This window comes from Penicillium canescens, assembly GCF_028828765.1.
Source record: "Penicillium canescens strain IBT 15451 chromosome Unknown utg000008l_segment0_segment0, whole genome shotgun sequence".
Taxonomy (NCBI): Eukaryota; Fungi; Ascomycota; class Eurotiomycetes; order Eurotiales; family Aspergillaceae; genus Penicillium; species Penicillium canescens.
In genome coordinates this window covers 386226-412407 of record NW_026703970.1, presented here as the reverse complement: position 1 = coordinate 412407, position 26182 = coordinate 386226, and the positions used below count along the sequence as shown (strand labels likewise).

The following is a 26182-nucleotide window of genomic DNA, read 5'->3' as shown; positions in this document are numbered from 1 at the left end:
ATAATCAACTTAACATCAATATAGTGAGGTTAAGATCCTTATTAAACCTAGGTCGCAAGTAGGAAGGCATGTTCCAGTATAGCTAAGCCCTCAAACCCCCACCGTGAAATCATGATAAAGTTCATAGGTTTCTAGGTGGGGCTTTGGAATAGTTAGTACCAGGCAAGAGTCTCTGGTATTCAAATGGCAGGGCAGAAAAGAGATACTCACCCCAGTCATCCAGTTGTAGTCAATTCGCGTATATGTATATCATCCAAAGTTTGCACCATGGAGGTACCAATCAGAAGTTTTCAATTGCCAACGCCAGGATAGTTGCTAGCTGAATCAGGGTAATTGTGCCTAATCCATAATCATATCACAGAATCATTGCCAATAGGGCCGGACTTCCAGGTTTTGCGTGTCCAATGTTAGGCCGGAGTCAGTCTAGATGGAATAATTTCAATGAGAACATGAAGCCTTGAAACTTCAGTACAGAAATTCTAACTGTAATCTGTGAAAATCCACCTAGGAGGCATCCCAATAAGTACCTAAGCTTTGTATCCGAGGCTGAGCCTGAGCGCATCATAAGAGGCTCAAATTGGAATGCCCCAACAGAGTTCCAGTACAGTGACATGTAGCACGCCCCTCCTTAATGCGACATCAAGGCCTGTCTGTTTTGCTGTCGCAAGTAGTGTCAGCTGAACTAAGGTAGTCCCATATAAATGGTCATTGACAAAGTCCATTGGAAGTCGGAACACAGGCAGAATAGTAGAGCGGTCTGTGATTGAACCAATAACAAACTTCCTTCCTAATGACCTCACGTTGCTGTCCTGAACTCTTTCCTTTGTTGCCTTCCCAAGTTTGTACAGCAAAGCCCAATGAATACAGAACCAGACGTTATGCATGAATCCCTCTTTCGCCCAGCTAAAAAGCGCAAGTTCATGCGCCGACGTCCCGATCATGAAACCCCAGAAACATCCGACGCCGATCTTGCCCCCAGTCCTGCAAACCAAAACAACCTAAGTCCCGGCAGGCTATCGCAGGCCGACGCCCCTATCACCACAAAACCTGCTGCGAGCCGGCGCTTACGTCCAATCCGAAAGGGTGGGATCGGGTTCTCTACCACATCGCGACTAGGAGATGAACAAAGCCGACAACTAGCCCTCGGGCCAGCATCTGGAGATCCGGATCAAGAGAAGATCCAAGCTATGAATGAACGGTTCACTGGATATACTGGCCAGACTGTGGATGTCGACAGGCACATGTATGAACCCTTGCTACAATTGATATCCGATCCGTTCGATGTGGACTAACGAGATAAGGATGGCATACATAGATTCCGAGATGGCCAAACGCTACCAACCTGAGCTCCAGGCAGAGAATTCAGATGCCAGCCAAGCAAAGCACGAAGAGACAGCCAGCGGGTTATCAGTGCCCGGTCAGAAACAACGCGAGCCTGCGTCCCTCGGCAAACTCCATGAAATCGATCTCGGCCACGAAGCAACATTGCGGAACATTGCACGAACGGAAGCTGCGACTCGGAAGCTTGCAGGAGAAGAAGACGTGCCGACACCGAGAGAAACCACAGTACCGGGGACAAGTCGCTCTGGTCCGGATGGGAAGCCTTGGCGGAATCGCAAGCAGAGGACAGATGCGGACATTGAAAGAGATCGTCTTGTGGAAGAAGTCCTACGCGAAAGCAAATGTGTGTGGTACCCAAATGTGAATTTTGAAGGGTCTTTGCTAACTCTGGCCGTTATAGTGGATGTCTACGAAGATCCCGAGGATGAAACACATCTAGATGATCAAGCTGCTGATGATAGAATCGCTGAGCAATTTCGACGAGACTTTATGGATGCAATTCAGTCCCGTCGCCGGACGACAAAACCTGCACCCAAGGTTGCCGAGGGGCCTCGGGGACCAAAGCTGGGAGGCAGTCGGAGTGCCAGAGCTGCTATGCGGGAAACGCAGACAAAGCCGGGACACAAATGATTGTCATGTTCCTTTTGGGCAAATGAGCCCTTTGTATGATACTAATGTCTCGTTTTATGTGGCATGTATTTTTTTAGTCGATACCTACAAGATACCATCATGATATTGCATAATTTGCTGATTCTCTGTCACAAGTAACTAGATTTATTGAGATGTATCTATAGGCAAGGCGGCTCCCCCAAGGTTATTGGTATACTTAGATATGCCTTCTGGCCTTGTCCTGAGAGGTCGCTGGTTTGCTAAAAACCAAATATTTAGGCTTTTCTAGCTGGTGTCGATATCTAATATCCTTTGGGCTCTCTGTAGACAAGTTATTCTTCGGCATGGGCGTGAAAATTCCAAAATGGGTTCAAGATGTCTCATTCTTGATCTCAACATCGTAAATATATATGGCTGACCCCAGACACTCGATCATCACATATCAACAACACAACGCAACACGCATAAAACTAGGCAAAGCATATCTGTATCAAGTCCCTGCAATCAAACAATAACCTGATGTAATGTCTTCGAATGAATAGCGGGATTGAAGCCGATATATAACCACGTGACCTGATGCATATGACTAAGCTCTCAGGTGATGCCAATCAACCAAGACAGCTGAAGCCAACAACTGCAAAAAGACGGCCCTTCCCTGCCTCAAACCAGCCCCTTCCATTGTTCGTCGCTTTCGAATGAGAACGGACATTTGGCCCTCTCGTCAAGAATTGTTGTATAAGACAACCGCGACCGCGACCCATACCCTCAACATCCCTGCGCAACCGCAATGAACCCTTCCAACCCACCTCAAGCTGCCGAGTATGGCGGAGGTACGTGATTCTAATACCATGCCAATTGCGCCAACTGCGATCTGAGTAATTGGACTGGCACCGCTCTGCAAAATGCTAATCCCACGTGTATAGACGAGGTGTCCGCCATTGTCCTGGACCCAGGATACGCAACCACTCGCGCAGGCTTCGCAGGTGAAGATGCCCCCAAGTCACTGATCCCTACCTACTACGGGAAATACAACGCCGACGGGCAAGAAAAGCTTATCTACGGCGATGATATCTTCGTTACCCCGCGACCCGGTCTGTCTATCCACAACCCCATCAACAAGGATGGAATCGTCGAGGATTGGGATATGGCAGAGAAGGTGTGGGAGCACTCATTCACGTCGCGACTCACCGGCACGAAACCAGGCAACCCATTCCAGAATGGGTTGAACGACATTCCTAGCGAAGAGCTGCCAACAGAGATGGAGGTGGAGTCGGATGAGAAGCCTCTCTCGGACAGCCCATTGTTGATGACGGAGCCTGGCTGGAACCCGGCCAAGGCGCGTGAGAAGACTATTGAAATCGCAATGGAGAAATGGGATACCCCGGCTTTCTATCTGGCGCGCACTGGTGTTCTTGCTGCGTATGTACTGGGCCTATCCGCTGTGTTGATTATTCGCTGACTTGTTTGTAGTTTTGCTTCCGGCAAGGCCTCCGCCCTTGTAGTCGACATTGGCGCTTCTAACATTTCCATTACCCCAATCCACGATGGCATGATCCTGAAGCGTGGTGTGCAACACTCCCCGCTTGGAGGTGACTACATCTCATCGCAGATCAACGCATTGTTCAAATCTAACTCCCCGCAACCGATCACAATTACGCCGCACTACCTCATCAGCGCAAAGGCTGCCGTCGAAGCTGGCCAGACACCCCAGGCGAAATACAAGACTTTCCCCGCCGACAAGGCACCCGATGCGTCATACCGCGCTCTTCTCGAGGAGCGCACACTGGGCGAGTTCAAGGAATGTGTTGTTCAGGTGTGGCCTGGACCGACCAGACTCTCTGCCCTGGGTCCCACAGGCGTTTCCAACGAGGATATGGCCCGTACCTCCCCCGGCCGCCCCTTCGAGTTCCCCGATGGCTACAACCAAGTCTTTGGTGTCGAGCGCTTCCGCGTGGTGGAATCGCTGTTTGATGCCAAAGCTGCCATTCCCGACCCCGAATCCTCTTTCGCTCCCCCGACTCCCGCCCAGACTATTCCAGAATTGATCAAGGCCTCTTTGGCCGGTGTTGATGTGGATATCCGTCCCCACTTGTTGGCCAATGTCGTTGTGACTGGCGGCTCAAGCTTGCTCTATGGCTTCACGGACCGTCTGAACCACGAGCTGATGCAGATGTTCCCTGGCCCCAGAGTTCGTGTCACTGCCCCTGGTAACACCTCTGAGCGGCGCTTCGGATCCTGGATCGGAGGAAGTATCCTGGCCAGTCTGGGAACCTTCCACCAGATGTGGATCTCGAAGAAGGAGTACGAGGAACATGGACCTAACATCGTGGAGAAGCGTTGCAAATGATCTCGCATCTTCGCATCTGAGTCCTGTTAATCTGGTTTGATTTGATGTTTACGGGCGTTCTTGCGCTATCTAGGGCGCGAAAGGATAGGCACACTTGCTCTGGCCAACAAAACCGATCTTAGATATTTTTGTGTACGACTAATGCCACTTGATTTCTCGATTTGAGAATAACATGACATGTTGTGTAGACACGGGGTTCCTCCGAGGCCTGTATTAACGTTAACTTGTTGGCTGTACTTATGCGTTGGCTGCCAGCGCATCCATGCAGGGTGGCCCGTGTTTCAACTTATTTATCTGTCAATTTCCCCCAGTTCTACGAAGTCGCCTCTAGATCAGACTTCAAACCGAGTCGAGTGAGAAACGTAACCAAGGTGTATCATTATCAACATGCAAATCACAAATATCAGACTACATCGTCAAGGTCGTTACATCCGCTGCAAGCCACAAAAACAACAGAAACACGCTAGAGTCTACAGGATATGAAAACAATCCAAACAATGCAAGACATCCAAAGCGCAAAACGTACAAGAGGGATATCGTGAGTCGAAAAAGTCAAGTATATCACAGCTGACCCAAAACAACCCGGTCTTCATCGACTAGCCCGATGAATCAACCAATGCAGGACAGCATCAAGATTGGTCTCCTCCTTCGCACTAATCCCATAGCAGCTTACTTCTCGATGAGTGATGGATTTCAGGTCCATCGCTTCAATCAACTCATCCACGGATAGCTTCTCCGGGAGATCGGACTTGTTCCCGAGCACTAGTAGCGGGATGCTGTCCAGCGTGGGCTTCTTCATTAGGTCGTGCAGTTCTTCTGTCGCTACTGGTAGCGCGGCGCGGTCTGCTGCGTCCACGATGTACCTGTCTCACTGCGTCAGCGTGTCCCGTGTCCGGAGAGGGGACTGAGAGAAACTGAGAGATACGGGTCTTACACGATCGCGTTGACGCCTCTGCAATACCGTTCCCACATCGGCCTGAACCGGGGCTGGCCGCCGAGATCCCAGCTTAAGAGGAACATTAGTGATGTCGTTTGTTGAGAAGGTGGAGGGACATACCATTTGAGGGTCACATGGCCCTTTTGGACTCTTTTCGTGTTGAACCCGATTGTTGGGATCGAGCTGCCAAGTACACACCGTGATGAGATACAGCTGACAGGTTGGGTTAGATGGTACATAACTTACTCGACAGTGAACTCGCCGCCCTGCACCCGGTCAGCAACTCAGTTCGGATGGAAAATACATGGGATCTTGATATCGAGGATGGGGGAGAGGAGAGGGGGTAACATACCGCCAATACACGCAGCAGTGAGGACTTTCCGGCATTCTGAAGGCCGATCATGGTGACATCCATCTCCGTGGCCCTGGATACTTTAGCAGGCTTTCATTCTGGGATGGGCCGTCCACTTACCAGAATACTCTTAGAAGCCAGTCATAGATAGTGCGGAAAATGGCAGCCATGGTGAAATATGAAAACAAAAACAAAAAACAAAAGGAGAGAGATCAAAACAAGCTCAGCTGCCAGCAGCGGAGAGGCTTATGAAAGAGGTGGGGTCGAAGCCGATGAGGTTTGGACATAACCGCCCGCGGCAAGTCAAAACTACACTTTCAGGCGCTTAGGCTGGAACCCGTGGCGTAGGAACTATTTCGTCATTCTATTTGATTTAATTGTGTTGTATCTAATTGTGTATACCGGGGCTACGAAATTACAGACGTATCTAGGCTTAAGGAACATACAGTAAATTACGTAGGAATATGAACATAAGCAGGTACATGAACGTCAAAGGACCAGGAACAGGAGACTTAAGTACCGTTAGCCTTGGAGCATACTGTAAGTTAGTATGGCCTATGTCGCGATTACCTTACGAATACTGCATGAAACCGGGTCTATAGATGATCCGTCGGCATAGCTTATGTAACTAGAATGGACCCATAAATAGTGAGAAATAGGGGTAATGGAAATACAGAGTCATTTACATCTCCAATTGGGTGGATACAGGACAAATCGTGACAGCCTAGTGTGGCCTCAGGCCGCACTACATATCACCACGTGATGATAACGCGGTTCCACCTCGAAAAATTTCCCCAAGCAGAACGGAACGGACTTGCTTCTCTGTCGTCTGGCAGCTGCCATTGTCGGTTCAATCCCCTTGGGTTCAAGCATTTTATACTCTTGGGAGGCTGTGGAACTGTATTCCTGACATTGTCATCCCATTTTCATTCCCCCATTTACCGTGACCTTTGCAAGCTTTTTTTTATCTATACCATACCAGCCAAGAGCTGCGAGTTTCCACCATGGCCCCTGCCGCCACAGACACCCAGTGGTCGGTGGACTACGACACCCTGCGACGGGAGAACCTGTTCCAGAATCCTCCCACGGATCACACGGCCTACCCGTCGCTGGCCGAGTCCATTCGGCCGCATATCGATTCTTTCAATGCACTCTTCGAGGATAGCAAGATTATGGAGGCTGGATTGAGGGATATCGGTACCAAGACTTTTCTCGATGGAGAGCTCGAGACCTATGAACAGAAAAAGGCCCGTCAAGCCGAGGGTCTTCGCCCACCGAAGCGGAACCGCCTGAACGTCCGCGTGCGAGAAATCTTCCTCGAGAAGCCCACCCTGCCCCCCACAAACAAGTTCACAACCCGCAACCGTGAAATATACCCCTCAGAATGCCGAGAGCGCCATGCAACATACCGTGGTAAGCTCCGTGCTCGTCTCGAGTACCAGGTCAACAATGGCGACTGGATGGAGTCCGTCCGCGAGCTGGGCAACGTCCCCATCATGGTGCGCACCAACCGGTGTCACCTTGAGAAGGCCACTCCCGAGGAGCTTGTGCGCCACAAGGAGGAGTCTGAGGAGCTGGGTGGTTTCTACATTGTTAACGGTAACGAGAAGCTGATCCGTATGCTGATCGTCGGCAAGCGCAACTTCCCCATGTCCATTATTCGTGGTTCATTCGTGAAGCGTGGTCAGTCTTACACAAAGTTCGGTGTTCAAATACGATCAGTTCGTCCCGATCAGACATCGCAGACCAATGTGCTTCACTACCTCTCCGATGGAAACGTGACCTTCCGTTTCTCATGGCGCAAGAACGAATATCTCATCCCCGTGATGATGATTCTCAAGGCGCTCGCCGAGACCAACGACCGCGAAATCTTCGAATCCATTGTCGGTGGTGCCCAGTCTAAGGGCATGAAGAACACCTTCGTCACAGACCGAGTCGAGCTTCTTCTGAGAACCTACCACGCCTACCAGAAGCACAGCCAGTACGACTGCCGGTCCCACCTGGGTAAGGCTTTCCGCCCTGTTCTCGGTGTCCCTGCGGACATGCCCGACGAGGAAGTTGGCACAGAGTTTCTCCGCAAGGTCGTTCTCCCTCATCTTGGAAACGAGAATGTCACGGAGTCTCAGGACTGGGACAAGTTCAAGATGATCACCTTTATGATCCGGAAGTTGTACTCCACCGTCGCAGGTGACTGTGCCCCTGACAACCCCGATGCTGTCTCCAACCAAGAAATCCTGCTTGGTGGCTTCCTGTACGGTATGATCCTCAAGGAACGTATCGAGGAATGGCTTCGATCATTCGGACCTATCGCTAGAGACTGGTCTATTCGCAACAACGGTGCCAAATTCACCGATTCAGCATTCGAGCGGGACTTCCTCTCTAAGATTGTCAAAAGATCCAACGAGAACATCGGTAATGCGCTCGAGTATTTCCTTTCTACCGGTAACTTGGTCAGTCCTACGGGTCTTGATTTGCAGCAAACCTCTGGTTACACTGTCATTGCTGAGAAGATCAACTTCTACCGTTTCATCAGTCACTTCCGCATGATTCACCGTGGTAGTTTCTTCGCCCAATTGAAGACTACTACTGTCCGTAAGCTGCTACCGGAGAGTTGGGGTTTCCTTTGTCCTGTGCACACTCCTGATGGATCGCCTTGTGGTCTGCTTAACCATTTGGCGCACAAGTGTTTGATTTCTACTGGTGACCTGGAAGTCTCTCACCTACCTCGACTTTTGGTCCAGCTTGGTATTCGATCCGAGTCCTCTGTGGCAATTGACGAGAGTGTGGTTGTACAGTTGGATGGCCGAATTATTGGGTACTGCTCCCCGAAGCAAGCCCAGAGAATTGCCGACACCGTTCGGTACTGGAAGGTCGAAGGAAAGCACAACATCCCCCGTGAATTGGAAGTCGGATACGTCCCCAACTCAGCCGGTGGACAATACCCCGGTGTCTACATGTTCTCCCAGTCCGCAAGGATGTACCGACCTGTCAAGTATCTGGCTTCCGACAAGCTGGACTTCGTGGGTCCATTCGAGCAGCCCTTCATGGAGATTGCCTGTGTCGAGTCTGATTTGATCCCCGGTCTCTCAACACACATCGAGTTTACCCCGACCAACATCCTGTCAATCGTCGCCAACATGACCCCCTTCTCCGACTACAACCAATCTCCCCGTAACATGTACCAGTGTCAGATGAGCAAACAGACCATGGGTACACCGGGTACCTCAATCGCATACCGTACAGACAACAAGCTGTACCGCATTCAGACCGGTCAAACGCCAATTGTCCGGCCACCACTGTACAACGCCTACGGTCTGGACAACTTCCCCAACGGTATGAACGCAGTTGTTGCCATTATCTCTTACACCGGATACGACATGGACGACGCCATGATTATCAACAAGTCCGCCCACGAGCGCGGCTTCGGTCATGGTACAGTCTACAAGACCAAGGTTCACACCTTGGCCGAGGGCGACTCCAAGCGCAGCAAGTCCAAGCGCGATGTCACCAAGCTGTTTGGATTCGCTCCCGGCGACGAAATCAAGGAGCAGGTGCGAGCCATCCTCGACGAGGATGGACTGCCTCACCTGGGTGCTCGCGTCAAGGAGGGAGACAAGATCGCCGCCTGGCACAATGTCCGCTTCGATCCTGCCTCCGACTCGTTCGTCAACGTCGACGGTATCACTCACTACATGAAGTACAAGGATGCTGAGGAGGGATATATCGACAGCATTCGTATCATGGGATCCGAGAATGGCAACGAGCCCATGCAATCCCTCAGTGTCAAGTACCGCATTCCCCGAAAGCCCGTCATTGGTGACAAGTTCTCCTCTCGTCACGGTCAGAAGGGTGTCTTATCACAGCTCTGGCCTGCGGTCGATATGCCCTTCTCCGAGAGCGGCATGCAGCCCGATCTGATTATCAACCCTCACGCTTTCCCATCTCGTAAGTTCCCACATCAACCATACCTCCAACCCACACATCTAACACTTCGCAGGTATGACAATCGCCCAGATGATCGAGTCTATGGCCGGAAAGGCCGGTGCCATGCACGGTCTCCCCCAAGACTCAACACCCTTCCAATTCTCCGAAGAGAACACCGCAACCGACTACTTCGGCGAGCAGCTCCGCAAAGCCGGCTACAACTACTACGGCAATGAGCCCCTCTACAGTGGAATCACAGGCCGCGAATTTTCCGCCGACATCTACATGGGCCTGGTCTACTACCAGCGTCTGCGTCACATGGTGAACGACAAGTTCCAAGTGCGAACCACTGGTCCCGTCAACGCCCTAACCGGCCAGCCCGTGAAGGGTCGTGCCAAGGGTGGTGGTATCCGTGTCGGAGAGATGGAGCGTGATTCCCTGATTGCGCACGGCGCCGCCTTCCTCCTGCAAGATCGTCTGATGAACTGCTCCGACGCCCAGCATACCTGGATCTGTCGCTCTTGTGGTTCTTTCCTCTCCACCCAGGTCGCCGTCTCTGGCTCGTCCCGTTCCCGTGCTGCTATTAACCCCGGTGCTGCTGCCGCCGCTGCTAAGGCTGCTCCTAACCAGCAGAGTCACTCTCACGCTGCTGGCGCCGTTGGTGCTGTTGGAGGTGTGGCTGGTATTGTGCGTTGTCGTCGTTGTGCCCGTGAGGCTGTCTTTGATGACTCCCGTGCTGAGATCTGGGAGGATGGTAATGGGCAGCGCTTTGTTGGTGGTGACAATGTTACGATTGTTGCTGTGCCTGGTGTGCTCCGCTACTTGGATGTTGAGTTGGCTGCTATGGGTATCCGCATGAAGTTCTGGGTGGATAACTGATAAACCAGTCTCTCTGGCTGGAGTAAAAAATTCTCTTTCTTTTTTTGCTTGTCATAGGTGGCGTATACCTGGTTTTTAATGATTATACTCAGATGCGTTTGTTTCTTTTTGCAAATATTTCTTAGTGTACGAACAGCATACAGCAGAATCAAGTGTTCAAAGAAGATGTTTCTGTAGACTGATCATACTAGATGGTGATTCACAACTTATACCAATGGTGACTGCAAATGAGCCAAAAGCAACCTTGGAACCTTGGAAGAATCAAGATCAATATCCAGCAACAGAAACTCTGAATGCTCAGTAAATTAAACCTTGGAACCAAGTTTAACCTCAATATGCTACAGTCGTAGGCCACCTTTATAAAACCTACATGATACGTGATGAACCTGAGCATTCGAAATGAGCAAAAAAGAGGCGAAAAAAAGGGAGGCTAAAGTAGGTCGAACACATGCATGAAACGGTATGCTCGCTTCGAGGCTTTCGTGCTGCCCAAAACTTCGTTAGTGGCACTGCATACAAATTTATGAACTCTGTTGTATTAAAACAAGATAGATCATCTCAATTGATATGGCGAATACTATATCCAATATACTAATATCAACAAACTATAATCTCAAACAGACGCCTCCTTAAAATCCTCCTGAACCAACCCAGTCTTAGCAGTAGCAAACTGCCTAGTAGGAACGCGATTCTCAAACAGAATGTCCAACTCGGCATAAGAACGCCCCTTAGGCTCCGGAAGCCTAAAGAACGACCAAACAAGACAGATAATACACAAAGCGCCCCAGAAGAACCCAGACTTCCCTCTCCAATTCCAAGCATCGACATTAAGCATATAAGGGATAATAATGCCAGTCACAAGATTGAGAATGTTATACACATTCCTTGCCAAAACAATTGACTTCGTCCGCAGTCTGGACGACGGCATCTCAGATACAAGTGAGAAACAAACCGGTCCAACAGTCGAGTCGTAGATAAATGTATAGACCAGTAGCATTGAGCCCGTCGCCCAGGATATCGCCGATGTCGATGGTGCAATTGACACGAAGCCGATTACTAACAGGACGACTGTTAGAAGGCCTAACCCCCCGACGTAGAGTGTGCGTCGACCAAAGTAGGTCATCAATACCCATGAACTGAGTGTTCCAATTACCCCGATAGCGTATTGCACGAGGGACATCGTGAACGACTGCGAAACTGCCAGTCCGGCGCGTTGGTAGAAGACGGTTGAGTAGCCCATTAGTCCTGCGCCGCAGAGACTCTGCGCCGCCCAGACACAGCATGCGATTTCTGTGCGGCGGCGGTCGATCCCCTTGAAACAGTCTAGGTAGGAGGTACCAGTCTCGACGCGCTTCTCCAGGGCATTGGTGTAGATGATCATTGAGACTGTTTCCTCAGCGCTGAAGCCAGGGCTATTGGCTCTGGTAAGACGCTTCAGAGACTTCACCGCGTCTTCGCGTCTGTCCCTGCGGACTAGCCACCATGGACTCTCAGGCGCAAGGTAGACACCGATGAAGATTGGGACGGGCCAGATCCATTGGATGGCGAAGGGGATGCGGTACGCCCATTGGTCTGTCCGTGTAGCTAGGCCTTTGAGGACGCCGCTTGCGATGAGCTGGCCGAAGACCCAGCATAGGTTGACGTATGTGGTCAGATAAGCGCGCAGAGCGACGGGGCAGACTTCCGAGGCGTAGGTTACAGTGAGAGTTTGATAGACGCCGAGGGGGATACCCATAAGGAGCTCGCCAGCGACGAGGGTAGAAATGTTCGGCGCGAAGAAAAGGATGAAGACAAAGCCGACTGTTGCGGCGAGGCAGGTCATTAGGGTTTTGCGGTAGCCGTAGCGTTCGGAGACAATGCCATTGAGGAAGAGACCGATGATTTGGCCGCACGCCATGGCGTTGTTTAGGCCAGCTTGCCAGGACGCGGCGAGTCCGTATGTCCCGTCTGACATGAGGTTTCCGTATTTCTCGTTGAAGGCTGGGAAGCCGAGGAATGAACCCAGGAGGACTACGTCGTAGCCTTCCATGATGATGGCGCAGGATAGGAGGAGGGACCAGCCGACGGCTTTGGGGTAGATCCTTAGGGCTTGCCAAGGGGTCATGTTGTGTTCTTTTTCGATCGCTGCGTGGGCTTCATTGCTGGTTTTGAGGTCGGTTTGGTCGACCTCTGGATGGGTTGCATGGTCGATTGAGTTGCTGCCTTTCTCGACATGTTCGGCCATGGCTACCTTTTCGGAGGCCATTGTTGGATTCTCAATGGTAGTTTTGTGTCACTTGGCTGTTGAGATGGAATAGAACATAAGCTGTTCGTGTGGGCGTCCATGGGAATTTATACGCAATTTTGCGAAGGGTTTCCCGGGGGGGCTGTCCATACTGAGCGAGGATAGACCGGGGGCGCCATTGGTTGCATACCGAAATCCCTTTTCAAGCGAGGCCGGTGGCGTGGAGAGAGTTTTCCCCAGATTGTTCGGGAATCAGCCCACTGACCCCGGATTTTCGGACTGTAAGGGAACCGCATGATTGGACTGGAGTCGGGCCGGAGTGACCAGAAAACAGACCGGCCAAATTGTGGCCACTTGGTGTTTTGTCTTGAGTTGAGGGCTGCAACTTCTCCCAAAGGGGCTAGAGAGACACGGCATATACCGCAGCCTCATTGGCAAAGAGTCGGGCCGACATGCGCCTTTCCCCCTCATTTACTCCTGCAGAGTTGAGGATGTTGAACTTATTCGTGTGATGGTGAGAGCATGAAAAGCGTGAAGAGTTCTCATGCCTTTGGTATACTTCTGGAGCAACCTCGGGGATACTCACCAGCTCCAAGACGCACCAGCCCCTATTCGCCTGATAAGCCCCCCCGCATGCACTCGAGTGGAACAGATTCGCCAACTCGGCCCGACATCGAGTCAATGACAGTATACGCCCTCCCTACAGTATGAGCTCTCGCAGGGCTCAGGACTCGATCGTCCATGGTGCCCTGATTAGCTAAAACGGGTTCTCGTGGGGGTATATAGCATGCCTGCTCTTTCATTGTACAGTTATTTCTTCTCCAATTCAACCGTCTTCTTCTGTTCTCCTTTTCATCTCTTCACCTCCCAAAACCATGTCTCCAGCAAGAGTGGGCGAAAAGTGGTGGAAGAACGCTATTATCTACCAAATCTACCCTGCCAGCTTCAAAGATTCCAACAATGATGGCATTGGCGATATCCCAGGCATCATCTCATCCCTTGACTACATTACAAGTCTTGGTGTTGATGTGATCTGGTTATGTCCCATGTACGACAGTCCCCAGATTGATATGGGCTATGATGTCGCCGACTACGAGAAGGTGTATGAGCCCTACGGCACCGTGGAAGATATGGAAGTTCTCATCGATGCATGCCATGAGCGAGGACTCCGTATAATCCTTGACTTAGTGGTCAACCACACCTCCGACCAACACAAATGGTTCCAAGAATCCCGTTCTTCAAAGACAAATCCAAAGCGTGACTGGTATATCTGGAAGCCGGCCAAGTATGATGCCAACGGCAAGCGTCAGCCCCCGAATAATTGGCGCAGTATCTTCGGTGGTAGTGCGTGGGAATGGGATGAGACTACGGAGGAATATTACCTCCACCTCTTTTGTGTTGAGCAACCTGATGTCAACTGGGAGAATGCTGTGGCTCGTCGGGCGATCTATGAGTCTGCGATGGAGTTCTGGTTGAAGAAAGGGGTGGATGGCTTCCGTGTTGACACGGTCAATATGTACAGCAAGCAGCCGGGTCTTGGTGATGCGCCAGTTCTTGATCCAAAATCCGACACGCAGGTTGCTTTCTCGCAATTCTGTAATGGTCCTCGCATTCATGAGTATCTCCGTGAAATGAACGATGTCCTTTCCAAGTATGATGCCATGACTGTTGGCGAGTGTCCCAATACGCATACTCTGGATGGCGTACTTCGATACGTCTCAGCAGCTGAGAAGCAATTGAGCATGGTCTTCCAATTTGACCTAGTGGATCTGGGTATGGGCAAGGACTATAAATTCTTAACCACGTTCCCTGGCTGGACACTGCGAGACTTGAAATCAGCCGTGAAGAGCACCCAAGATATCATCAAAGGCACCGATGCGTGGACTACGGTGTTTATGGAAAACCACGACCAAGGCCGCTCTGTCACTCGCTTTGGTTCTGACAAGACACCTGAGCTAAGGGTTCGTTCTGCAAAGATGCTAGCCATGATGCAAAGCACTCTTTCTGGTACTCAATTTATATACCAAGGCCAGGAGATTGGAATGGTCAACGCCCCCAAAGAATGGACAATTGACGAGTACAAAGACATCGATAGTACCAACTATTACCAGATGACCAGCAAGGTTACGAATAACGACCCCGTGGAATTGGAAAACGCGATGGCTTCTCTGCAGCATCTGGCTCGAGATCACTCTCGACTTCCCATGCAATGGAGTGCTGACGCCAACGCGGGCTTTTCGCCTTCTTCCTCGGCAAAGCCGTGGATGCGCCCGCACGACAATTATCCCGAGCTCAATGTGAAATTGCAGGAGACGGATGATGCTTCTGTTCTATCATTCTGGAAACAGATGACTAGACTACGCAAGGAGTATGCCGACGCTATGGTCTTTGGAGAGTTTGAGATTCTCGACGAGCCGAACCAGAACGTCTTTACATATACCAAGAAGGGTCAGAACACGAGCCTATTGGTTGTTTTGAACTTCTCGGACAAAGTACAGACGTTTGAAAAACCGGATACACTGATGGCTGATAACTGGAAGTTGCTGGTTGGCAATGTAGAGGGTCCTAGTGAGGAATTACAGGCGTTTGAGGGAAGAGTTATTTTGATTTAGGGCTGGATACACTGCAGTTAGGTTACGTAGCTACACGTGGGACTAGATTGTCATACAATTATAGCTGATTGGCATGGATAGATGCAAATGAATATTTCGGTCTATAACTTATACCTCCCGCATGTACAGACCACGCTATTTCCCACAATGATTTGACTAGGACAAGAATGATCCTACGTACATGCACTACTAAGTCCATTCCAAGCCTTAATAAGCGATATGCCATCCTGATTGGATCACTTCAACTCACATGGAACATACTTGCGGAGGCCCCGAACTACGCCAAAAGAGTATTAAACGCCAAGACATCTACATCAAACGCGGGGGAGAATCATCTTCACCTCAAATCTCCAGAACATACGATATTCATGGCCAGTCCGACATCTCAGCGCGTGCCCAAAGCATGCGATGCCTGCAATCGCCGTAAAGTCCGCTGTAATGGCCAACACCGCTGCCAACAATGTGAACACCTGGATCTCCTCTGCACCTACACAGAGAATCACTCAGCGCGATCAAGAAAACATGCTCTCCGCCGAGGTACAGTGATATCAAAATACAAAAGTGGCACACCTAAAACCACAACTCGGACACCACTACTGCCCCTGACGACCCCCCGACTACCGACCTCATACTTCTCAAGTCTCCTCCCAGACTACATGACCTACGTATACCCCTTCAGCCCAATAATAACCGACACGGAAGTCCGCCACTCAATCAGCAAAATGGACACGGAAAGAGAACATGCAGCTTTTGTCTACGCCTTTACTGCAGTAACACTGGACCTAACACGCGCATCTCAATCGCAATCCACACCAACACCCTCAACATCAACCTCAACCCAAATCACCGAACTACTACGCCAATCCGTCGAAACCCAACAACCCCTCGTAATAGGCTTCCGTCCCTCAATCCTACGCGCCATGACAAGCATCTTCATCCAGATGTGCGCCATGAGCCTAGGCCAATACGACCTAGGCTTCTTCTACCTCCGCGAAGCAATAAGCATGATCCAAATCCTAGGCGTAGACAAAACAAGCACCCTCTCCGACCTGGACATAACAGAGCGCTCCCGCCGCCAACGTCTCTACTGGCAATGTTTCATCCACGAGCGCTTCATGTCGATAGTATACTTCTCGCCGGTGACGCTCCCACCGCACGCGCAGTTCCCCGAGGAAGATCCGCTTTCTGTTGAGCTTGGGCTGGGCAGTGGGATTCAGCAGGGCTGGACGCAGGTTATCAAGACTTTTTGTATGCTTGATGCCTCGTTTATTAGTCTTTGGATCGGGGATCGGTCGCGGGTTACTGCTTCTTGGGTTGAGGCGAAACATCGTGAGCTTGATGATGCGTTGTGGGAACTTGAGGTTTCGACGTTGTCTGAGTTGCAGCAGGCTGATCTTGTTGTTACGAGGCAGTGGATGCGCACTTTGTTGTGGCAGATGGCTATGTCGAATTGTTTGTTGTCTAGTCATGCTTCTTGTCCTTCTTTGGAGCTTGAGATGCCGTTGCAGTTGTCTAGTCAGCTGAGAAGGTTTTTGACGAAGATCTCGCAGAATACAATTCGCGTGCATGGCTCGTCAATGATTAGCAAGTTGTTGGAAATTATTAATACTATTGCTGATGTGGTTATTCACGTTCCGCAGGCCACGCGTGAGGAGACGACTTGTCGCATTGATGATATTGTTTTCATGCAGGGGGTTGTTCTTTCGTTTCATAATTTGCAGGTTATGTCGAAGAATATTCTGTTGGATAAGTTTCGGGTGATTCGGGCGAGGTTCTCGCATATCGAGGTTGCTTCGCAGTTGGCTGTTTAGCTGAGGTGTTGATTTGCTGGCAAAGACCAGGAAGCAGGGCTACTTCTATTTAGCATAAAGATCGGGAATATTGAGCAGATGTATCCATGTCTAACTGCACAGCTGAAACCCGTGAACCTAAGCATAATCCAATTCAATGACATATCGATACCAATATTACACACATCCCGCTCACAGCTCAGACGTAACGTTGGAAAACTCGCCCTTCTCAAGCTTCGTCTTCCAGAAGATAGGGTTCATATCATCGAAGCCGTGGTGCACCCATCCTTCTTCCTTGACGTGGTACAGGTTAATGAAACCACCAGAGTAGGCATCACGGTGCATAGCAGCCAGAATGGATCTGCGTCCCAGGTTCAATGCCTCCTCCTCGGTCAAATCGTAGCGGTACTCGGCATCCAGCACACCATAAGCGAAAGTCTGACCAGATCCAACACAGAACAGGTTACCGGGGAGGCGGGTACCATCGGAGTCGATGTAGTAGAGAGCGGGTCCTTCTTGGGGTGTCACCTGGGAAATCGTTAGTCTCCGGGTCCAGTTTTACTACCATGTGTATGTGACGTACTCCTGCTAACATGGTTCCCATGCTAAGCCCGTATCCCTTGTAAGCGTAGGTGAGGTTGGCGAGAATCTTCGAGGCAGCCGCAACAGTGATACGGCGCTTGTGTCGGATTTCTAGGGAACTCATCAGCAACCTACTTCTTCATTATGACAAAGCTCCAGCTTACCATGCAGAGTGCACTGCTGGCTCAGATACCGCAACCAATATTGACAATCCTAGCAATTTCGAATATCATCAGCCCAGTCCATCACTTGCCGTCACCTTCAGTCCCAACTTACAGCTGCACCACCGGCCATCGTCCCCAGAAGTCCTGGCGTTGGGTCGTTTGATGGCTTGTCTTCACCCCGGCTCAACCGCGATACGGGAATAACCTTCTTGACTGTCTGACTGGCAATCCAGTTGCCGGCTGTTGCTCGAGAATCGGTGCACACAATCTATCCAGGATATAAGTCAGTACAACCATATTCAAAGTCACAGATACCGATTATTATCAAAGCGGAGGTAAACGTACGATACCACCCTGGAATCGGAAAGCCAGGGTTGTTGTTCCGTGAGCGAGCTTGATGGGGCAGCTGGGGTTGGAGTGGTCATCGGTCATGGCACGCAGGAAAGCAGAACGCTAGATAAGGGAATAATAGTTAGCCCAGTATTCCATTTGTATCAATGATGAAAGGCTGGCTGGTGAATCTCTGGCGTAGCTGCGATGGCGCCGCGGGTTATCTTGACGTCAGGACCGAGGAACGTCCCTCGATCGAAGCGCCATCTGAGCCAAAGAGGATCTGCCACAGATTCATTTGTAACTCACGTTGTCGACAGGAGGAAGGGAGAACTTCAACGAGAGAGGAGGGACACTCGCAGAGAGGTCCTCCTGTTCTTGCTCGTTGTAGAGCTCATTCTGATGGGGAGGGCGCGAATATTGGGCGACAAGCTTATCCATGATGTGTTGTAATGGGGTGGAACAAGACGGTAGAGAAAAGATGCTGGAATGACGAAGGGAGTGTGGTGAGACGGCGATGGTTGAAGCTCCGCTGGAGCTCGGGTTTCCGCGTCACTCTGGCGCCTGCGGTCACGTGGTACCCTTTCTATAGAGAACATAAGAGAATATAAGACAATAACTTTGAAAGATACAATTCATTAATAACTAAACTACTTATCATACACAATTTGCATATTTCCTGAGTATAGTCCCATTGCATGTCCAACGCCAGTCCGAAAACCCTTGCACCGGAGTGCCCAATCTGAGAGAAGAATTGACTTTACATAGCTTAACAGCTACAGTATGTCCAATGAAACAGTGGCCCACTGGACCGGGTCTCGCGAGCCTGTCCATTAAACAGCCTCGACCATCATCTTTGCAGGTGGTGCACCGCTCTCCACGGGGGCTGTGACACCGCCGGTCTCCGCCGTAGAGGAGTGCTCCAAAACCTCCGATTCGTGATCATGCTCTTCCACGCCATTGAGTCCGTTATAGCTGTCGTTACGAGTCTCACGTGCTGCTGACGAAGTGATGGGCTCAACGCTGGGCTCCCATCCCCGGAGATCGTTCTCAGCATCCTCGAGGACCTGGCGTGCCTCGAGCTCATGGGCGTATGCTTGGCGCGCATCGCCAGGCACAACGGGGCTGTCATCAATGTAGTTGAGGAGACGACGAGCATGGCGAGCAAGGATAGTCTGCTTCTCAGAGCGCTCGATCACAGCCGCGAGGTGGATGTCATAGGCCTCCTTCAGCTTTTGTCTCGTCTACAGATGAAATGTGGTTAGCAACTGTACTTTCCATCTGACTGTATGAAACAGAAGAATATCAGAGTGATCAACGTACGATATTGGACAGCTGCGCCTCAGCAACCAAGTTCTGAGCCTCAGCCCGAACAAGCTCATGCTCAAGTGTGGCCAGACGAGAGCTCGAAGGATCCTTGTACTTCAGCTTGGCGATCTCATCGGTGACCTTCTGGCGCTGGTCGCGAGATGGCTGCACGGACGCTTCCATGTCGCGGATCTGCTTCAAGATACTGCGGTAGTCTTCCAGATTCTGCGCAAAGACGTCTTCCTGCTCGCCGATCTCCGCGAGCAACACGCCGAGCTTGTCGGAAATGTCGGAGACGTTGTCATCCTCAGTGCCCTCGCCCCATTCAGAAAGCTGACCGGCGATCGAGCAACGCTCACGGCTGGCGGCTTCGTGGGCGCCGATGGCTGAGTTCTCGTTCTTGATCAGCTTGGTCATCTTCTTGCTCAGCTCAGGCGCTTGCATCCCGCGGAAAGTCGAGAATCTGAACCGGTGCCGGTTGGCAGGGGGTTCTTTGCGCGATCGGAATGAGATATTACGGTTCCTGGACTTGTTAGCTATGATGAGTATAAAGATGGCGGACGACCTACATTGTAGAATACTCAGGAAGAGGTGTACCTATGTGGAATATGAGGTATGTAGAAGTGAAAGTGAGAGGAGAAGAAGTGAGAAAGGCGCTTTCCTATAGATGACGATGCTCGAACCCTATTCCTTCTTCACCATAGGAAGTGCAGTCCCGGTTGACGTCATGACGGAATGGGCGGAAGTTGACATCTTTTCCGATTGCAGACTCATGAAGTGTCATACATCGGTGAGCTTAGCGCTAGCTGCAAACTGGTAGCTAGGAAGTAGGGGTCTGGAAACGGTCGACCGATCGGCTGATCATCATACTCCACTCTCGGCTTCCCGATATCAAAGTGCCAGGGTCATGAATGCCATTGATCTTGAGAATTGGAGCATAGACTTCGATTGGCAGGACTTTCGAGCTCCCCAGGGATGTCGATTCGATATGACGATGTGTGCATTCGTTAAGCTCTAGAAGTCCACAAGGTCCTTCCTAATTGGGAAGTAAGCCACCTTCATGTTTTCTCTGTCTATAGATACGTAGATGACACACTATAATTGAGAAATCTCGCTATCGAGATGCAAAGATTCCCAAAAAAAAAGGAGGTATAAACCAAGAAAAGGCAATATCATAAAAATAGGGATATATCGATTAAAAATCCCATCGCCTATCACAAGCTCGAGAAAAAAGGAAACTCGAAGAACCAAAGGAATACCCCTTGGGCAATCTTATTGTACACCGTAAAGCAAAGGAACCTGCATGAAATCCGAACCCCTTAACCGCAGTTGAATAGATAGAACCCGCAACACCTGAAAGATTCATGATCCGCGGAATCATTCATTAAAAAAGCGCCTCAGTCGAGAGATACTTGGCCCGTCTATTAAATTTCATCCGCATCAGGGTTGTGCGAATGTTCATTGTCGGACGCATGGAATGCATCTCCGAAGGCCGAATTGTCCAGATCAGGGAGATCAAGCCCATCGTTCTGTTCGCTGTAGGCAGCCAAAGCATCACCTGCGCTGTCAATGTTGGTAAAGTCGAACTCTCCGCCCACTGGACCATGGTCTTTCGTCTCGTTGACCATCACCCAGTCGTTGGTTTCGCCATTGGGAGCACCATGGAGTTGGTCTCCCAGATCCATGTCGATATCGGCTGAAATCCCTGCGGGAATTGGTTGCCCGTTGACAGAGACACTGGACATTCCTGGGCCACCGACAACGGGGCTGCCAAATTGATTAAGAAGATGAGCATCGTCGTGGTCCATGACCATGTCATTGGTGAATGACTCAGGTTCGTCTTTGTGCTCGGGCTCAATCTTTTCCAGCAAGCCACCCTTTTCGACACAAGAGACCTTGGGCTCAGACACGATCTGTTTCTTCCAGGCAGTCTCAACTTCCCGGACAATGTCATCAACCTTATACTTGGCCTTATCCTCGACGTAGTCAAGTTGTGGGGTTTCCTCTTCTGTGGGAATAACAACCCGCCCCTCCAATCGCCAAATCTCCGGGCCCTTCTCAGCCGGGTCAGCGGCAGACTCCCGAAGGCGGATTTCAGCATCCCTGAGCAATGAAGTGCGGTTGAAGCGCTGCATCCGGCGCGCGTGTTGCTTCTTCATTTTTTCAATCTCGGCGGTCATGTCCGCAACCTTCTTGGAAACACGCTCTGCAAATTCCTCGGCTTTGGCGGGCTCCATCTTGGTGGCCGGCTGGCCGTCGCCCGCCTCTTGGCCTTCGCCACCAGATGTTCCAACAGGAGCATCGAAGAAGCCTGCTGTCAGAGACTCCAACTCACCCTTTCGACCTAAACCAAGCGAAACGGGAGTAATCTGTGTAATAGCATAGGGCGATGCGAAGATCTCTTCCATCCACTCGTGATGCTGCTGGTAACGCATCTTACTCACTTCACGGGGTGTCAAGAGATCCATAGCGTCACCACTGGACACATCCTCATCTTCAATGGCAAAGTCAGCAGTTGCGGCGCCCATAGCAGCTGAAGGAGCGCGGTGTCCGCGCGGCCCTTTGGCTACGGGCACCCCAGCAGGCATTGCGCCTGGGTGGCCCTGAGGATAGAAGCCAGGTCTTGCGGGAGCATGACCTGCGAAAGGAGCCGGCGGTTGAGCGAAGCCCTGAGGGGCCATCTGTGGGAAATTGATAGTCGGCCAGCTATTCCGATCATGGAGCAAAAAGTCCTTGCGGGCCAGCTGTCCCTGGCTTTGAAGGAAACGACGCTGGGCCATTGTGGCCTGAATCTGAGGTGTCACTGGAACCCGGTTGCTAGGGATGTGGTCTGTGGGCGCAGCGCGAGAGTAGTGAACAATCCATAGTGATGGATCAGGTTGAGGAGCATTGGGAACTTTGCATGAAGTGATGCGGTAGCGCTTACGGCAATGGGTGGCCATAGGTTCATTCGGGGGGTGGAGGCCGCAGCGTTGAAGATACATTTCGACAGTCTATGTCCAGTGGCATTAGAAGGCGACTCTAGTGGGTGAAAGGTGCACAGGGGAGAGCGTCATACATAGCCGCGAGCTTCGAAGGTGAAGGCCTGCTCCGCATCAGCCCAGACGTATCCATCACTGGCAAAGTTATTGCCTAAGTGGGCAAGAGGCTGCCATGTGAGCATGACAGTTCCATCAGGAGGAGCCTCCAGGAAGGTCCAATGCATAGGCTGGGTCTGGCATATCCTGGGTGCGCTTGTCAGATACTCCACAGCGGTCTCCGTGGGCATCATGTGCATGCTAGGGTAGCGGTTGCGCGATATCAGGTGCATATGAGGGAGCTATCATGGTTGCGACAATAATTGTTAGCTTTGAATGTTGGCCAATTGCGCAATGGGGTGTTGGGGTTGGACGGGAGGTGGTCATACCAGCTGCCCCGGGATGCGAGCGGCCGGGTCATCCATCTTGAGGATCGGATTGCCCAAATCAAGAGGATATTTGTTAAATTTAATGGGGTGGGCAAATGAATTGCGGATGGAATGGAAGGCGCAGCTGGAGAGGTTCGGACAACGCGACCTGACGCGGGAGATTTTTGATACGGCACGTGATACAGACCTAAACCGCTGAACACCTAATTATTCAGGCGCCGATCTACATCCTAAGTTAGGTTAACTAGCTCCGAACACAGGTTAATATGATCCATTCTATAGAGTATTGTGGTAATTATTACCCTTATTGCTCTACTAAGTGTATTCTGTTTAGCGGACCGTCTCAAATGGCCTCTTATCATATCAATCGACTTGGGCATAGTTCTAGCTAAGAGAAAAGGGAAGCCACAATTAACTATTAAACATATCTGTGCAAATCCCATAGGTAAAAGGCAGCTGAAAAGACACAAAGGGCAAAGAGAAAAGCCGTCAAGTCTGTGAGAAGTGACTCAGCTCCACCTAAGCTTTGCCAATTCCTCCGCATTCTCCCCATTCTCCACTTCACGGAAGATCAGGGCTTGTCCAAGTGCCGGTGCGGCCAATAATCATCTCTAGTTCGTGCCTCACCCAATCACTGCAGTACTACAACTAGGCATGCGATGCGACTCTGCCGATCATGGGCTTTTTCCCACACACCCCGCATGCAATAAGTCCACATGGCTATTTCTCCCGGTTCTCCCTCTAAGTCCTTTCATCTGTCTTCTGCGCAACCCCCCTAAAGTATATCACAATGGCGTTCTTCGGGAAGAGTGAAGTGCCCGAGGACGTTATCCAGACGGCACCCGATGAAGATATTGAGAAAACCACTGTACCAGCCCATGTGGAGAAACCGCCTACTGCCACTATCGATATCCCAACCATCGATCCTGAGCTAGAGCGCCGAGTGGTGAGGAAATTGGACTTGCGCGTTCCTACTTTGATGGGATTTTTCTGTATGGCTTTCCAAGCTCCAAAAAAACATTGCCGAGGAGATGACTGGTCAATTGAAATTAGCTGCTAACTTATACTCTGCTTTCTAGATCTTCTCGCATTTCTCGATCGAAGCAATATCGGGTTCGTTTACTATGTCCCAGAATTAATAACCCGAAGAGCGAAAGACTGACTGATGGATGTGTAGCAATGCAAAAATCGCCGGCATGGAAGAGGACCTAGGTCTAACGGGGAAGAGCTACGCATGGCTCTTAACAATCTTCTACATCTCATACACAGTCTTCGAATTTCAAGCTCTAATGTGGAAGATCGTCAAGCCGCACCAATGGGCAGCCTTTGTCGTGTTCTCCTGGTATGCCTCCAGAAACGGAGACGGTTGAATCTTTGAACTAACAATGATAGGGGTTTGATCGCAACATGCCAGGCAGCAGTAAAGAATTGGCAAGGCATGATGGCCCTCCGGTTCCTGATGGGCGCCTTTGAGGCCGGCTTCGGTCCCGGTGTACCATACCTACTATCATTCTTCTATCGTCGCCATGAGCTGGGTCTGCGATGCGGTATGTTCTTGTCGGCGGCTCCGCTGGCTAATACATTCGCGGGTGCTTTGGCCTACGGGATCACCTCGGGCCATGCTTCACTGGCTAATTGGCGGTTGCTATTCTTGGTCGAGGGTGCCCCAGTCTGCGCTGCTGCTGTTTTGGCTTGGTTTTATGTACCGGATAGTCCGCTGGATGCCAAGTTTCTTACCGCGGAAGAGAAGGTTGTTGCCCGTGCTCGTTCACTGCAGCAGTCTGGTCAACCAGATCGCGAGGGCAAGGTTCAATGGAAGGAATTGGTTGAAACGCTTCTTGATGTGAAAGCATGGCTTACAGCGGTGAGTCGAAAGCTTATATTTTGCGAAATTGAGTATCCTGTGCTGATAATAACCAGTTGATGTACTTCAGCTGTAACGTCAGCTTCTCTTCCCTGCCCGTGTTCTTGCCCACTATCCTAAGGGAGATGGGCTTCACAGCGATCAATGCTCAGGGTCTCACCGCGCCTCCGTTCTTTGCATCATTTCTGGTGACGATCGCGACGACTTGGGTGGCGGATCGTCTTCAGCAACGTGGACTCACGATCGCTGTGTTATCACTGGTTGGCGGCGTGGGGTATATCCTCTGCGCTACGTGCACATCAGTGGGCGTCCGCTATTTTGGTGTCTTCCTAGCGGCCTGTGGGATTTTCCCTTCGATTGCCAATATCTTGCCATGGGTTTTGAGTGAGTCATCCTTCTTTCTCTCTTTTCCAAGGTTACTCCCAGAGCTGCTATCTCTCATGGGGTGGTGCCTAAGGCACTCCACTTCCTGCGGAACAAAGACAAGAACAAAACAACTGACCCAATCAATTACAGACAATCAAGGCTCCGATACTCGCCGCGGAGGAGGCATCATTCTGCTCAATATAGTTGGGCAATGCGGCCCCTTCTTAGGAACAAACATCTTCCCAGATGAGGAGGCTCCGCGGTTTATCAAGGGCATGGCGATCTGCGCAGCGTTCATGTTCTTCACCACAATCCTAGCTTTGTGTCTGCGTGTTCTTCTTGTGTGGGAGAACAAACGTCTTGACAAGAAGTACGGGCCTCGCATCGAGGAAGCCTCGGCGAAATCGGTAGATGCTGTTGCGGAGGACAATTACGGTGCTAATTACCGTTACGTGTTGTGATTCGGAGTACAGGGATCTTGTTTTGGGTTCCAGTGTTTCCTCATATTTGATAGGATACCTACACATATACCCCTGCTTGAAGCATTGATCATTTGCATGATGTCAGGGAGCTCACTAGATTTTCAATGCTAGACAAGGTCATGTGTACAGCTTGTACAGTTTCGTAATAAGCTAACTCTCCGATGCCCTCCGATCTAGGCGTAACAGAAACTATTCCAAGTGGAGGGTCTAATTTGCTCTACTTTAAGGTTTGCTTTGGCCCTCCGCGATCGCCCGCCAGTAACCGCAACATCTACCCCTGTACAAACTTGACATTGTCGATCTCGCGAGGAATTAGAGCTGTGAATCAATTGAGTTTATATATCTCTAAGAGCATGGTGCCGTGTTCCTAACCATGTTTGCTGTCCACAAACCTGATACTGTACTCCGTACTTCGGCCCGTGGGGGCAGAGCGACCGGAGCCTTCTGCCCCGGTCCACTCACGGTGAGGGCAAAACAGAGCCAGAACGGTTAGAAACGTCATTATGCGGTTCGATCTGCATTCCTTTCGAAGCTCACCGGCGGGGAGAGTCGGATTGTCAACTTAATACACTTGGGCTGTATTTTGTTGTATTATATCTGCTGCCGCTTTTGGGGCTTGGGTAGATCTCAGAACTGTCTAACTGATCTTGAACAAAGTATGCCTA

The 26182-nt window shown here is 50.7% G+C and overlaps 11 protein-coding genes across 11 annotated transcripts; 6 read left to right on the top strand and 5 right to left on the bottom strand.

The window, feature by feature from the left end:
• Window positions 1-857: 857 nt before the first annotated feature.
• Window positions 858-1971, top strand: N7446_011030 (telomere length and silencing 1 family protein; the record flags this gene model as incomplete). Its single annotated transcript, XM_058519773.1, has 3 exons — window positions 858-1243; window positions 1302-1684; window positions 1742-1971. 3 exons carry the CDS (start codon window positions 858-860, stop codon window positions 1969-1971), a joined length of 999 nt encoding a protein of 332 aa, XP_058367297.1.
• Window positions 1972-2737: 766 nt separating this feature from the next.
• Window positions 2738-4297, top strand: N7446_011029 (actin family protein; the record flags this gene model as incomplete). The annotated part of the gene is made up of 3 exons (XM_058519772.1): window positions 2738-2780; window positions 2874-3369; window positions 3421-4297. The coding sequence occupies 3 exons, from the start codon at window positions 2738-2740 to the stop codon at window positions 4295-4297; spliced, it is 1416 nt and encodes a 471-aa protein (XP_058367296.1).
• Window positions 4298-4886: 589 nt separating this feature from the next.
• N7446_011028 (ADP-ribosylation factor-like protein) lies at window positions 4887-5756 on the bottom strand (the record flags this gene model as incomplete). Its single annotated transcript, XM_058519771.1, has 6 exons — window positions 4887-5160; window positions 5232-5303; window positions 5355-5417; window positions 5481-5500; window positions 5587-5659; window positions 5707-5756. 6 exons carry the CDS (start codon window positions 5754-5756, stop codon window positions 4887-4889), a joined length of 552 nt encoding a protein of 183 aa, XP_058367295.1.
• Window positions 5757-6415: 659 nt separating this feature from the next.
• Window positions 6416-10551, top strand: N7446_011027 (DNA-directed RNA polymerase I core subunit RPA135). The gene is made up of 2 exons (XM_058519770.1): window positions 6416-9531; window positions 9584-10551. Exons 1-2 carry the CDS (start codon window positions 6591-6593, stop codon window positions 10387-10389), a joined length of 3747 nt encoding a protein of 1248 aa, XP_058367294.1. The 5' UTR covers window positions 6416-6590; the 3' UTR covers window positions 10390-10551.
• A 451-nt stretch (window positions 10552-11002) lies between these two features.
• On the bottom strand, window positions 11003-12634 carry N7446_011026 (uncharacterized protein; the record flags this gene model as incomplete). Its single annotated transcript, XM_058519769.1, has 1 exon — window positions 11003-12634. The coding sequence occupies one exon, from the start codon at window positions 12632-12634 to the stop codon at window positions 11003-11005; it is 1632 nt and encodes a 543-aa protein (XP_058367293.1).
• Window positions 12635-13488: 854 nt separating this feature from the next.
• N7446_011025 (glycoside hydrolase family 13 protein) lies at window positions 13489-15225 on the top strand (the record flags this gene model as incomplete). The annotated part of the gene is made up of 1 exon (XM_058519768.1): window positions 13489-15225. The coding sequence occupies one exon, from the start codon at window positions 13489-13491 to the stop codon at window positions 15223-15225; it is 1737 nt and encodes a 578-aa protein (XP_058367292.1).
• Window positions 15226-15947: 722 nt separating this feature from the next.
• On the top strand, window positions 15948-17036 carry N7446_011024 (fungal specific transcription factor domain-containing protein; the record flags this gene model as incomplete). Its single annotated transcript, XM_058519767.1, has 1 exon — window positions 15948-17036. One exon carries the CDS (start codon window positions 15948-15950, stop codon window positions 17034-17036), a length of 1089 nt encoding a protein of 362 aa, XP_058367291.1.
• A 171-nt stretch (window positions 17037-17207) lies between these two features.
• On the bottom strand, window positions 17208-18532 carry pre2 (proteasome core particle subunit beta 5; the record flags this gene model as incomplete). Its single annotated transcript, XM_058519766.1, has 6 exons — window positions 17208-17543; window positions 17599-17708; window positions 17762-17810; window positions 17874-18029; window positions 18107-18214; window positions 18401-18532. 6 exons carry the CDS (start codon window positions 18530-18532, stop codon window positions 17208-17210), a joined length of 891 nt encoding a protein of 296 aa, XP_058367290.1.
• A 184-nt stretch (window positions 18533-18716) lies between these two features.
• N7446_011022 (Eisosome component PIL1/LSP1 family protein) lies at window positions 18717-20185 on the bottom strand. The gene is made up of 3 exons (XM_058519765.1): window positions 19969-20185; window positions 19415-19922; window positions 18717-19335 (listed from the first exon to the last, which is right to left on the bottom strand). Coding segments are annotated over exons 1-3 (921 nt in total). The 5' UTR covers window positions 19971-20185; the 3' UTR covers window positions 18717-18924.
• A 638-nt stretch (window positions 20186-20823) lies between these two features.
• On the bottom strand, window positions 20824-22841 carry N7446_011021 (uncharacterized protein; the record flags this gene model as incomplete). The annotated part of the gene is made up of 3 exons (XM_058519764.1): window positions 20824-22392; window positions 22458-22718; window positions 22806-22841. 3 exons carry the CDS (start codon window positions 22839-22841, stop codon window positions 20824-20826), a joined length of 1866 nt encoding a protein of 621 aa, XP_058367288.1.
• Window positions 22842-23595: 754 nt separating this feature from the next.
• N7446_011020 (putative MFS transporter) lies at window positions 23596-25496 on the top strand (the record flags this gene model as incomplete). Its single annotated transcript, XM_058519763.1, has 6 exons — window positions 23596-23797; window positions 23885-23918; window positions 23983-24147; window positions 24198-24669; window positions 24726-25053; window positions 25186-25496. 6 exons carry the CDS (start codon window positions 23596-23598, stop codon window positions 25494-25496), a joined length of 1512 nt encoding a protein of 503 aa, XP_058367287.1.
• Between the last annotated feature and the right edge of the window lie 686 nt (window positions 25497-26182).

What these genes read in the sequence shown, in the direction of transcription:
- N7446_011027 (XM_058519770.1), top strand. Translation starts at nt 6,591, where the DNA reads ATGGCCCCTGCCGCCACAGACACCCAGTGGTCGGTGGACTACGACACC. An exon ending in CCCTCACGCTTTCCCATCTC is followed by an intron (nt 9,532 to 9,583) that starts GTAAGTTCCCAC and finishes AACACTTCGCAG; the next exon opens with GTATGACAATCGCCCAGATG.
- N7446_011022 (XM_058519765.1), bottom strand. An exon ending in AGGCGCAGCTGTCCAATATC is followed by an intron (nt 19,336 to 19,414) that starts GTACGTTGATCA and finishes TTTCATCTGTAG; the next exon opens with ACGAGACAAAAGCTGAAGGA.